Source organism: Lepisma saccharinum, chromosome 10 (genome assembly GCF_977018435.1).
Source record: "Lepisma saccharinum chromosome 10, izLepSacc3.1, whole genome shotgun sequence".
Lineage (NCBI taxonomy): Eukaryota > Metazoa > Arthropoda > Insecta > Zygentoma > Lepismatidae > Lepisma > Lepisma saccharinum.
The window spans coordinates 37,787,583-37,802,132 of NC_139238.1; the positions used below are offsets into that span (position 1 = coordinate 37,787,583).

General features: G+C 39.2%; 1 protein-coding gene across 3 annotated transcripts in view; it reads right to left on the reverse strand.

The window, feature by feature from the left end:
• The window catches only part of LOC145993870 (Fanconi anemia group A protein homolog), a 119,073-nt gene that overhangs the window by 44,225 nt on the left and 60,298 nt on the right, over positions 1 to 14,550 (reverse strand). For all 3 annotated transcript variants that reach the window (XM_083129736.1, XM_083129735.1, XM_083129734.1), the window contains exons 11-12: positions 14,040 to 14,281; positions 5,999 to 6,178 (exon numbers count right to left, since the gene is read on the reverse strand). In XM_083129736.1, the coding sequence (XP_082985862.1) occupies positions 5,999 to 6,178; positions 14,040 to 14,281 (422 nt within the window). The remainder of the gene's footprint in view (positions 1 to 5,998; positions 6,179 to 14,039; positions 14,282 to 14,550) is intronic.

Consider the following 14,550-nt stretch of genomic DNA (forward strand, 5'->3'; position numbering starts at 1 on the left):
CGCAAGGGAAGGACACAAAATTCGCGATGTCTATTATTTTGATAATGCATGCACAGTATATATGAGTACAGTGAAATAATATAGTGAATATTTCTACACAGGATTATAATATCATATCACAGTAGCATATACGAGAAACCCATAACTGAAAGAAGCTTGAAGGTATTTATTCATCACCGCTCTCGTCGTATTCCTCGGTCTCCGTGTCACTGATTTCACTCATTTCCAAGTCACTCTCCTGGAGGTTAATGATTAGATTTTGCACCCTTGGTGCCTGTACTACTGGTGCTAGGTTTTGAGAGGGATATTATTTAAAATAAAAGAACACACGGAACACACACTATTGCATGAAAGGGATGTATTTAATCTTTTCACAAACTGTTCTTTGTGGCGCATGAGTGAACGATAAGCGAATAATGTTACACCGGCCTTGCAACGAAAACTCTGAACTGAAACTGACCCAGACTTTCAATGTTCGAGAACGCTCAGAACAATGAAGTGTCATTGTTTATATCGAGGTGAATTTAACACCCACAGTTTTTCCTAGACACAACAACTCAGCTGCGTCAACACGGTGGCAACGAAAGAAAACAGGCGGAAGGAAATGAAAGGTGATGTTTCCCTTGTTTCTTCAAGGAACGATAACTCCGGCTGTAGGCGACGGAAATTCGTGGGACTTGGACAGTCAGGTTCAAAATATATTTCCCCATCTTATGATGAACCTTAATGTGGTGAATTTTATGAAAACTTCTTGCGCACAAGAAAACTACAGAACATTGCTTTTAATTTCTGCACTGCAGTCTCCTAACTGTACAATTTTGCACTCCTGCCATTGGCTGATCGCCACGCACACCCTCTGCGTGGCCCCGCCCGATATCGCTTCTAAAAGCGTGCGTCGTATACAAGCATAAGAAAACAGTTTTTCTTTGTGACGTTTCAGGAGAACACAAGCTCCTTTCATCAGAGATTCAAAAAAAAAAATCCAAGAAGCCCTCACCATTTAAGGTTCCGTTGTTGATTATGGACCAACCATTCCAGTTCTCCATACACTATACCACATCATTAGCCTACCAGCAACAAACATTCGGCTGGGCAAATCACAGGTATTGCATATTATTTTTATTAACTTCACGGTGAACATAAAAATTTACCTAGTCACTAAAGAGTTTTTCATTCCAAAGAATGTGTCACGTAATTAAATCATATGAAATGGTGCGCATCCTGGGCTGGGTTACCTTCCCAGTGGCAGAGCTGCATGCCACCAGGCGCGTTCCCAGGTTGCGGATAGGGGAACGGCCAGCAGATATGTTGGCTAGCTGGAAACAGTCGCGGACAAGCAGCAGCAGGATTGGAGGAGGCAGTGAGATGTGGAGTGGCAACTGCATCTCGGTAAATGCTGCAAGTCTCCGAAGAAAATCCTGCGATGTGGCGAGGAGAGCCGCCACTAAATAAGCTCAGCTACTGCTGCCTTGCAGTAAGGGGAGGGATCCCCAAAGGCTAAAGGAAGGAAACCCTGACAGAAAACCGAGGGGCAGGAAGGACTCCGAAGGCACGCTAATGCCAACCTACCTAGGGGAGAAAACCCTATGCAAATCCTGGTCCTCCAGGTTGGGGGTTGGGCGTGGGGCCGACAACCCCACCCTGGAAAAAAAATAAAACCGTTGTGAAACCAATGCAACAGCCTCGGATGATGGGTGGACGTAATGAAATTCGAACCTGGCGATATTTACGGACTAATGATTTATCACTTGCAACATGGAATGTCAGGACTTTGTTAAGACCTGGGAAAATGAATGAAGTGTCAAATGAGATATTAAAATTTAGGTATGATCTGGTTGCACTTCAGGAAATTAGATGGCAGGGACAAGGAAGAATTGATAAGCCAGGGTACACATTATTTTATAGTGGACCAGAGAGGAGGACCGGACAATTCGGTGTAGGCTTTATAATAACCAAAAAGATGAGAAAAAGTCTTATGGAATTTGAAGCAATTAATGAAAGGATGTGTAGAATACGGTTGAGAGGAAGATTTAGAAACATAACAATTATAAATGCACATGCGCCTACAGAAGAGAAAGATGAGAACGAGAAAGAAGAGTTCTATGACAATCTGGAACAAGCATGTGGAAAGATCCAAAAGTACGATATGGTAACCGTATTGGGCGACTTTAATGCTCAGATAGGAAAGGACAAGAATCAACAAGGGGTTTCAGGGCGGCATACTCTACATGCAGAAAACAATGAGAATGGGAACCTTCTTTGCCAGTTTGCTGTCAGGAACAACATGATCATAACAAGTACCTGTTTCGAACATAAAAGAATTCACTTAGGAACATGGAAGGCACCTAATGGAACAATAAGCCAGATTGATCATATACTGGTTAATGCACGTCATGCCTCATCAGTTATTGACGTGAGAAGCTGCAGAGGGCCCAATTGTGATAGCGACCACTACCTGGTAAAATTAGTAATGAGGGAAAAATTGATAGCGGTGCAAAGAAACGAGATGGCCAAGAGAAAGAAGTGGAATATGAAAAAAATGAAAGACGAAGAAGTAATTAGTGAATATGTAAGTAAGGTACAGAGTAAACTGAAGGAGAAAGAGAATAACAGACTTCGAGTGGTTGAGGAAGAATGGGAAATAATAGAAGGAGTGATAAAGGAGGCAGCACAAGAAACTTTTGGAGAAGAGAAAACTAAAAGGAATGAGTGGTTTGATGAAGAGTGCATACAGGTTATAGATGAGAAGAATAAAGCTAGAGAGAGAATGCTACAGAGGGAAACTCGAAGTAATACTGAGAGGTATAAAGAACTAAGAAGGAAAGCACATAGGGTATGCAAGGAAAAGAAGAAAATGATGTATAAAAAGAAGATGCAAGAAATAGAAGAACTAAATCAGCAAAGTGAAATAAGAAAATTCTATAGAGCTATAAATAGAATGAGAATAGGATTTGAGCCAAGAATAGAAGTATGTAAGGATAAGAATGGGAAAGTAATTGTAGAAGAGAATCAGATACTCAATAGATGGGCAGAGCACTTTAAAGAGATTTTGAATAAAGTGGAAGACCAAGAAGAAGAAGAGCAGTATAATAGGAATATACAAAATAGGGATGGTCATGAGGTACAAGTACCTAGTATTGAAGAAGTTGAATTTGTAATGAAGAAAATGAGTAATAATAGAGTTCCAGGCGAGGATGAGGTGATAATTGAACTTATCAAACTTGGTGGTAACGCATTGTTGGCAGCAATACATAGATTGATTGTAATGATATGGGAAAATGAAACAATGCCACATAAATGGAAATCTGGAATAATATGCCCAATTTATAAGAAAGGTGATAAATTGATATGCGGAAATTACAGAGGCATCACACTTCTTAGTGTGGTCTATAAGATCTTGTCAGGATTGATCAGTGAGAGAATAAAATGTTACACAGAAGATATACTGGGAGAGTACCAATGTGGATTTCGCCCTGGCAGAAGCACTACTGATCAGATTTTTATAATTAGACAGATGATGGAAAAGTTTTATGAACATGATGTGGATTTGCATTTTTTATTTGTTGACTTCAGGCAGGCTTTTGACAGTGTTAATCGAAATGAACTGTTTAAGGTACTTGAAGAGTATAATATTCCCATCAAAATAATAAGACTAATAAGAATGACTATGAGTGGTACTAAGGCACGAGTGAAAGTTTGTAGTAAACTGAGTGAAGAGTTTAAATTCAATACAGGAGTGAAACAAGGGGATGGCCTTTCGGCAGTATTATTTAATCTAGCATTGCACAAAGTAATGAATGTAGTTGATCAAAAGGGAACCATATTTGGAAAATCCAGTCAAATATGTGCATATGCAGATGATGTTACAATCATTTCTAGAACAATAACAACACTTAAGCAAATCTATGAGCAAATGGAAAGGGAAGCAATAAAAATAGGGCTCAATGTAAATGAAACAAGACAAAGTATATGAGAATGTCTAACTCTGAGATCAGAAGAGCACCTCAAGATCTGACAATTGGAGATAATAAGTTTGAGGGAGTTCCTTGTTTTAAGTATCTGGGGACAATGGTATATAATGATAATGATATGAGTAAAGTAATAAAGGAAAGAATACAGGCAGGCAATCGTGCATATTTTGCAAATATGCAGTTGTTTAGAAATAGACTGATCGCAAGAAATACAAAGCTTAAAATTTATAAGACACTGGTACGACCAGTTGTCACTTATGGATCAGATAATTGGACTTTGAAAATGTCAGATGAAAATGCCCTCAGAATATTTGAGAGAAGAATATTAAGAAAGATATATGGACCTGTGAGGGAAGATGACGACTGGAGAATAAGATATAATGCAGAGCTAGATGATTTAATAAAAGGCCAAGATATAGTGAGATTTGTCAAAGCCCAGAGAATAAAGTGGTTGGGGCATGTGGAGAGAATGATGGATGATAGGATGCCAAGAAGAATGTTGAAAGAAAAGCTTCACCACGCAAGAAGAAAGGGCAGACCACGACTTCGATGGATAGATGACGTAGCTGCAAACTTGCGGACAATGAAAATTAAAGGATGGAGGAGAAGAATTGAAGATAGATTGGAATGGAGGCTGATTGTGGAGGAGGCCAAGGCCCACCAAGGGCTGTAGAGCCAGAAAGAGAGAGAGAGAGAGAAATGGTGCGCATACTTCTTTCTCTCCCAAGATGTCAGCATGATCTCGATGAGTTCCTAACACGTTAGGAGCATTCTAATGCTTTGTTTTTAACACCTCGAGGAGGAGAAAAATGGTTATAAGCATGCAGTAATAACTTTTTGCTGGTTAAATATATATTGGATAAACCTTCGTCACTTCATTTCTCGTGAAATTCTAGCTTGATTTGATATATCACATCACCCCCTTTCTTTTGAAATTTTTGTGTTGAATTCAAAATGGAGGTCAACAATATGCCGGACCTGTGCTTTACACACACGGCTAGGGATCTCCCTGTGCCTAACCTATTTCTGTCATGACCAATTATACACAGGATAATTCTTTTACATTTTGTAGGGGGTGTTAAGGGACATTTTACTCGTCATAGTTCATATAATGGGGTTTATCAGTCACATAGTTACACATATTATTAATTTATCTTCTGATCCGATTGCAGTCCCGGAATGATTTTTTGATATGTTTTAGAGTATGGTTTGAAATACAAAATATATTTTTTTCACGATTTTTGGTGATGACATGTTTTGAAATATTCAAGGTCAAATGTCAAGGCCACGTGACAAAATTATATTTTTATCCAAAGGTAGGCTTGTTATATATCACTGGAAAGCTTGTTCAATTCCCTGTACAATAAGCTTTATTTGAGCTTCCTAGGTGAAATAGGGGCGGAGTTACAGCAGATTTAGATAGCTAAGCGGGCTCAAAAAGGGCAATTTACGCTAACTTTGACCTTGAATAATTTAACAATTACAAGACGCACGAATCTAAAAATGTTCATAGTTACTAAGTTCCATTCATAGTTTCAACTCCCCAAATTTCATGAAAATCGGAGATGGTCAGGTTGGAAATTGCACATATCTGTGTTGATTTGGCATGGAATGACTCATAAGTGAAGTCGAAATATTAAAAAATATATATATTTAGCACTGAATTTGAAAATTACCAGGAGCCATGACAACCAGGTGTTCTGTATTTTTCTACCCCTGGTGACAATGACGATTAGATGAAATTGATGAAAAGATACTTAGAAATGTAAAGCCATGCCCACACAGAGACTCAAAATTGGTAGCACTTGAGCACTCAACATTCTTGGCCACCACCAAAGAGACTGGTGTATCTTACTGTTACAATTTAGAAAATACAGATGGTAACACTGTCAAGTCATCCACGAGATTGCATTTCAGCAATACACAGAAATTTTAACTTGGCATACCATACTGTCAAGACTCAACCACGAGTTTCATCAATATCATACAAGAAAAGAAAATTTAGGAACCTTACACTAATATCTTACCTGTTCATCAGATGAGCTGGCATAATCAAAAATAACCCATTCCAGCAACCTTCGGTACAGCACTCTTTGCAGCTCGGGGGAAGAATTCAGAACCATTATGTATTGGTAAGCCCAGCTAGTTGGTTTGTCTTTACATTTCAAGAGGCACTCGGAAAAGGAACATAAGAATGAATCCATTACCTGCAAGTTGATGCATGCAAATTAAGGTTTAATATGCATCCTACATCTGGTTGAAAGTAACAAACATAACTTTTATAAGGATAATTTAAGCAATACAGTGGAACCTCGATTTTATGTTATCAGGAAACCAAGCTCATAAAATGTCAGAAAATGTAAAATGGAAGACAATTTGAAAACAGCTATATCACGGCAAGACTGCTAGAAGGAAGACACGGCCATTTCCATGACCAGCCAGGGTGTGACATCACGGGCTGACAAAATCCAGCTGAGCTTTTACCCCATACGAAAAGAAACGTGTTTACTGTTTTGAAAGGCTGATCTTTTTTGTTCTTTGTGCTTTAAAAGCTATTTTTTCTCGTAATTCTTACTTGTGTGGATGTGAAGTGTTGCAGTTTATGTTGCATTAATGCATTCCGAGTGCGGTGTCACGACCGGCAAAAATAACGGGAGAATCAGTAAGAATATTCTGATTCCCAAAAGATACTGTTGTTTGTGCTTCGTGGGTTGCGTGATGTAAACGAAAAGACCCGTTCAAACCTGAAAAGAGTAGGGTTTGTTCAGAACATTTTTGTGAAGATTTTGAAAGAGATCCGCAAAATGAATTGCTGGGACTTTCTCTTAGAAAAAGACTAAAAACGGGCATTTTTACCTTCGTGTAATTTACCTCGTGGTAGCTCCCCCAGGAATTCCACCCGGAAGACCGACAGGAAGCCAGGGAAAGCAGTTGGCGGATGATGTGCATCCCAAGAAGAAGCAACGGACAGAGGAGACCTGTCACAATGATGCCCCCATCAATTTTGTACAGGTAGACAATGCACAATTAAGAGCGCACGTACATCAGTTGGAGGAGAAACTGAAAGAAGAAAAGTTACGAAACATAACACTTACAGCACAACTTTCGACTTTGCGGAAAACACTTAATCCCATTAAACAAGAAAAATCATCTTCAATCAAGTTCGAGGAATCCTACAGAAGTGTTTCTCACCAGGCCAGATAGACTGTTTGCTCAACTGCAAATCAAAAACCCACTGGAATCCAAAAGACATGAAAATTGCTTTGTCGCTCTGGAGGTTAAGTAAAAAAAGTACCTTTTCCTTAGAGAGAAACTACATCACCCCCTTCCCAGTGTAAGCACTCTTCGTCGGTGGTTTCGATCGATCAAGTGCAACTCAGGACTTTTGACGCAAGTCCTCCGAATATTAAATGCGTAAGTGGGATCAATGAATGTCATGGAGAGGCTCTGTGTACTTGTGTTTGTTGAAATGAAAGTTTTAAGGCGTGCTACGATAAACAAACTGATACATTTATGGCCTGTGTGATCAGGTGTTAGTTGTGATGGTAAGAGGGCTTTTGGGAAATTGGAAGTAGCCTATTTATTATAATTTTGATGTTCGGCTCACCAAATCTTTATTTGTTAATCTTGTGAGGCAGTTGGAAAGAGCTGGTTTAATCGAGGTTGCCTTGGTATGTGATCTTTGTGGTGTAAATAGAAGATTGTGGAACGAATTTGGCATAACTATTAACAATACTTGTTGTGAACACCTGTGTAACAAGAGCAGAAATATTTACTTCTTCGCGGACATTCCTCATATGGTTAAGTTGTTAAGGAACCATTTTTTGTCAAAGGGGTTTGTGTTGGGAACGGGGTGCACAGTGACAAAACAGGCATTGGTAAATCTTGAGAGATTGATTCCGACAAAATTCGCATGTGCCATAAGTTGCATTGAAAGCCACTTAAATGTAAGCAGAACAAACAAACAACGCGTGAGATATGCCACTGAACTTTTTTCTGAAAGTGTAATGAAAGCTGTGCATTTTGTATTTCCACAAGAAAATAATGTAGCAAATTTTCTCCTGGCTGTAGACAAATTTTTCGATGTCTTGAATTCTCGTCTCCCCTTTGATTTCAAAAAGCCACTGAGAAGCAGTTCCGGAAATCATTTAAGTGAACAGACACAGGTTCTCCAACAGATGCTGCTACTTGTATTGGGAAGAAAAATAATGCAAACCATCTACTCCCATTTCAGGAAGGTATAGTAATATCAGTAACATCATTATTCGGCTTATTTGACCATGTAAAAGATGTGTACGGTGTGTGATACATACTGACAAGCAGACTTAATCAAGACTGTCTGGAAACTTTGTTTTCCCACATATGTTCCATAGGCAGGCAGTATGACCATCCAACTACGCTCGATGTAAAATACAGAATGAGAAAATTGCTGCTAAGTGCCAGTGTTCAGGCAAACCGAGATGCCAATGTTTCAGTTACAGAACGACATCTTCATTTTATCTGAGCTTTCCAGTGAGTTACTTCAAAATACACAGAACCTGAGGAATGTGGACGACTGTGAATTAATCCAGGAAGATTCTGAAGAATTTCAAATAATCAGTCAATCTGCAGACGTTGAAGGGGTCAATGATAAGCGTTTGGCAAACGATTTTAACATGCCAGAGGAAGGTTTGCGTTACATAGCAGGGTATATAGTGTTCAAAGAGCATAGAAATCACCCAGAATTAACAGCGAATGCAGAAGCAGAGAGTTCGTCTGAGGAGACACATAACTGGCTGTCTTTCGTATCTAGAGGAGGACTTTCACATCCCACTTTCTTCAATTCCATGGCCTTAAAAATTTTCGCTTAAGGTCAAAAATTGTTAAATGTGTTTGTGACATAATACACACAGAACTTCCACACATTCCTCTAAGTGTTGTTCAAAGATTCGTAAGACACAGAACTGTAATCCAAACGAGGAAAGTTACTGAAGAAGTGAATATTAATAGCAGAAGCAAAGTCAACAAATTGAAAAAGTTGAAGTGAAACAGCTCCTCCCTCACCTCTAAAACAGATGACTTCATAAGTATAACAATAGGTAAGTCTGCATTATTTATTATTATTATTTTACGCATTCAACATATTTTTTTCCTTCTGCCCTATCAAAATGCGTTACTAGGTGTATTAACCCCAATTTTACATGAAACCTAATGTTTCCCAGAGAAATGTGACGACATATAAACTACCGATAAAATGTGTGCGTAAATGGCTGTGCAATCCAACTGTAAGAACATACGTTATGTCGGATCCTAAGTAAATCTGTGTATTCACTACTAATTAGCTTCTGGGCATAATTACGACTCTTTTTTGTTCATTATTTTTGTGTTGTTTCCACTGCGAAACCGTGACAGGGAGCCATCTGTTCGCCAGATGATGTCACGCTTTCGTCAAGGATCACGTGATGAGGTATGGCCCCAGCCTTCTCTTTCTACTAGTCTTGATATCACGGCCATCAAGATTGAATGTGTAATGCTGGAAAATTTACAATCCAGCAACATAAAATATGGGTTCCACTATATTTCTTATACTAATATGAATTTTTTTCCCCGATATGGATATAGTATTTATTGTTGCACAGCACCGGTTGGGTCCGTTCAACCCCTTTGCAGATGACAATGAAGACAGTGGTCCTTAAAATTAATCAGAAATCAAATTAAAATTGCAACACAGAAACTGTGTGTGACCACTCCAACAATTATTATTATTATTATTTATTTGTTCAGCACAGGATACATTTCCCAATTATGTTGAACATAATACACTGTGAATAAATAACAAGAGAGAAGAGAAAAAAATACATGAAAGTATGAGCGTCTATGTACACAATATTTACATCAAGTTATGAACTTATTGTTGTGATTATCTTTTTTTTTTAGCACACTACGTAAATCTGTGAACATGCCGAAGTCTACAGTTTTTAATAGTTCATTCACCGTGTCCTGCATGCACACTGCAGGTGAAAACCTATGCATGTTGACCCTTGACCTCTCCATGTAGAATAATTTTCGGTATCTTGCACTTTGTCGGCCTACATTAAAGTTTATACTTTCTAACAGTGCAGAACACTCACAGCCATGATTAATCAATTTCTGTAAGAAAATGACGTCACTGAACAAAGTTTCCAGACCGAAATGCTTGCATAAAGATGTATAGTTCTTTTTGTGATATTCAATGTTCACCTCTCTTGCAATGTTTTGTACTGTGGATTCCATATGGGACTGCAGTATTCCAGTACTGGACGAACGAATGCGACATATATTTTTACAACCATAGGCACAGAAAAATTAAACAGAAAATTTCTTCTAATGAAACCAACTAGCTTTATACACCTTTTCACCAAGGCTTGAAAATGGGTGTTGAACGACAGGTCAGATGTGAAGTGGACACCGAGGTCAACGACAACGCCTCACCGTCGAGCTGCCAATTTTATAATCGTGTGCAATGGTTGTTTTTTAGTTGGTGATTGACATTACGTTGCACTTATTCACATTTATGATCATTCCCGTCTGCTTACACCAGTTTGCGAAGGAGTTTAGGTCTTCCTGCAGCGTGTGACAGTCATTCAATGAGCTGATTGGATTGTACAGTTTCATATCGTCTGCGTACATTAGAATATTGACTTTTTGCAGGTGGCTCAAGATATCGTTGACAAAGAGAAGGAAAAGGTATGGACCTAAATTGGATCCCTGGGGGACTCCCGACAAAACTCTTCTCTCGGCTGAGGCTAACCCGTTTAGTACAACTGCTTGTGTGCGATCACAAAGATAGCTTGCTAGTAATTTGTGCAAGTTACCAGAGATTCCAACACTAAGTAGTTTCTGGAGAAGGATGGAGTGGTTTATTCTGTCGAATGCTTTGCTGAGGTCTGTGTAGATTACGTCCAACTGTCCTTTGTTGTTTATACAGGCTGCTATACCTTGTGTTATCACTGCTAAGTTCGTGGTTGTGGATCTGCCCTGCCCGAAACCATGCTGCTGAGGGGCTATGACAGTTCTTAGATTCCATGTGAGATGATCAAAAATGAGTGATTCGAATACTTTGGAGAATATTGGCAGAAGGGAGATTGGACGGTAATTGCTAATATTGTGTTTGTCTCCTGATTTATAAACTGGGGTCACGAGAGCTTTTTTCCATCAGCGGGGGAAGAAATCTGTTTCCAGGATTTTATTGTATTTATCTAATGGGGAGTGAGTTCATTTGCACAAGCAGAGATGAAGTGTGAGGGAAGAAGATTTGAACCTGTAGATTTGCCTTTCTGTACGCCCTTAAGCTTTGATGTAATTTCCCCACTTGTCAGTGAGAGTTGCGGTATCGCGAGCAGATTGTTAGTTTCCAGTGTGTTATCTAGCAGCTGGCGTTGCTCGGGAGAATAGAAGCTAGAAAAATATCCAGAGAAGAGTTCACATGAGGATTCTAGATGTGCTGATGATGTTTCCTCGAAGTAAAGATGGGATGGTTTTCTACTCGTGCGGGATTTGCTTTTAAGAAAGTTCCACATCATTTTCGGGTTACTGTTAATTTGTTCATCCATGCTGGTTAAATATTCCATATATTTTTTATGTTTGCATCTTTTTAAAGTTCGATCTATGTGCGGAAAATTCAATATAGTCACTCTGTGGTCGTGAATGCTTCCATCTTTTATGAGCACTTTTTTTGCTTTTAAGAGACATATTAATTGCCCAACGAACCAGGCCAGATATTTCCTTCGCTTATTACGAGCTAATGGGACAGTGTCATCAAATGATGAGAATAACAGTTCATAGAAGGTTTCACACATTTCGTCAACGTCGTCTGTCAGCTGCATATGTCCCACGGCATGCGTTTAAGTAGGCTTTTGATCTCAGAAATACTCGCTTTATGCCAAGCATACGAGTGACCACTTTTAATGTTAGCAGCCTTGGTGACATGAGATATGGCAACACTGCATTCTACTGCTACGTGGTCAGAGGGAACTGCAGATTCCTACAGTGACACGTTCGGGTGGGTTTCCATTGAGTTCACAAAGATAGGTCTAGAAACCGGTCCTTGCGGGTGGAGAAGGGGTTGACTTGAAATATGCCTGCTTCCGATACTAAATTTAGAAAGTCCAGATTTATTCCTGAGTCTTTAATACACTCTGGATGTAACTTGTTTTCGTTATTACTTCTTTGCCACATTATTGTTGTGAAGCTGAAATCACCGACCAACACTAATATTTCATTTCAACTCATCTGCGATTGTATGAGGAGAAGTGAATGTTGAAGCTTATCCAGATCGTTGGGAGAGGGGGGGGAGGGGGAATGTAGTCATTTCCTAGATAAAGTTTCCTACTTACATTCAAGGGGATTTCCACCCAAAACTATTACCATGTCAGTCTCGGCGGAGGTCAGTCTTCTCGCTAATATGTCCAACGTAACAACAGTCAGGACGCTTCCACAATGATCCGCACATTCAGAATACACATCTTGCCTGTCTTTCCTAAATACCATGTAATGGTCACTAAGCCAACTCGCTGTCGCGCACAGAACTATGAAGCCACGATTCGGTTATGCAAATTGCGTTGTAGTCAAAATCACCAGCAAAAGCTACATTACAATCTTGTAGGAGTTTGTTATTTATACTTCTGGCGTTATGGTAATATATGTTAAACACTGCACTGTCATTTACTACCAATCCTGAAGGACCTGGGTTAAGCGAGACATCATCTGATAGCAATATAACACAGAGTATGTGCCTAAAGGATGCACATCTCCCTCACTGGGACTGAAACATCGGGAGCTGTTGTTCGCGAAGGCCACGTGGTAACTTGCATGGAAGACAATAGCTGGCAAGAAAATGTTTCTCCTCCCAGCACACTTTCAGAGCAGCACATCGGTCATTTTTGTATCGTTTCTTGATGGTTTGCATGCCATAACCCTGATCAGCAAGGGTTGGACCATTACGAGGACAAAAGAACCATATGTATACAGCCTTTGTTACGGGGCTCACTTTTCGCTGCTTGTACGTCGCTGCCATCTTGAATGCATCAATGCAACTATGCATTGAATCCTGAATTCTGTATTATGATAATAATACTGTATTTATATGTGTATAGTGTGCACTCTGGTTTTTAATGAAGAAAAGTGACAAACAATTATATCTCGTATGTAATGTGCAGTATAATTCAGGTATAAGAAATGACTTTTTTAGTTGTAGGTTGTAAAGCTGTTGCTATGCTGATCAAGAGCGAATGACATCATACCTATTCAAAATGAGTCGCCTGTTTCTATGTGGACCGAGGAGAATATCATCTTCTGTACACAATGAGTCATCAACCCACGCCACCTCCCCCTCTCCCTCCACTGTGTATGGCAACAAAAGCTTTCACTTCTGTAACCACCTTGTTTATTCTGTAGTAGAAGAAAGAAAGGAATATCAAAATTACATTATGGATATGCAGCGCTCAGGAAGTTATTTTCTATTATTTCTCGCCTGACAAATACCGCTGATACACCTTTCATTTGATGGGAGGTGTATGCTCGAATTCTGCCAGAACAGCACTGCTTTTCTCAATGTCTCAAAATGCTCCGATACGAAGTGAAAAATCATGGGAAACGGCCACTTCACTTTTTTTCTTTTTTAAATTATTAATCATTATTACGTAAGAAATCCAACCTAGTAATTTGTATTTGTGCCTGTTGATACATACATGTTATATGCAGTGACATAGTGAAAACATGCATGGTTTCATGTTGGCTGATCGAATTATTCTGTGCATAATATGCACCAGTTTTTGAAGGCAAAAAGTTTGGGAAAAAATGCACATTATACATGAGAAAATACAGCAATTAATACAATATAGAGTATTAAGCTCAGTATCCTGTGCATTAAATCTAACAAAAATGTAGACAATGAGGAAAAGTGGCTTATATGAATATAGAGTCCACTGAAGGCAATGAAGATATATTCTTATCAGCAGGGAATGACTAGAGTACCGATTAATTATCCAATCTGTGCAAAATACGTACAAAAGCGATCTAGAAATCACTACAAAAGCAAAAAAGGATTACCTGTTCAGGGAGTGGTGATCCCCTCCTCAGTAAATCACTACTCTCGAAGACTGAAGTATCCATGGCTCTTAGATCTTCTTCCAAGATAACGTTTAACTGGACTGTAACTCTAGACAGTAGCTCATTAACTGTAAAGTCATCGATCTTTCCCTCAATAACATCTACAAGTTTTCCAAGAGCAATACTTAAATCATTCACAGCATTCAATGCCACATCTCCATCATTTGTGGATGACGACTGACCTGTAAAATGTTAAGACATTTCTAGAGATATAATTAATCAGTATAAATGGGATAGATAAAGTGGTACTCTTATTGGTATCAGCCAACATAGGCATATCTGATATATCTATAAATATCTTATAACTTAGTGCCTCACATTGTGGCCGTGCAGTCTAGGGTGCAAGTTTTGGGCTCCAACTATGGGACGTGTGCAGGTTAGAGTCTCCTGGGGGAAGCGTAACAACTTTTCTCCTGAGATTTTGGCCTGTTTATGGGACCGGTGACCACCT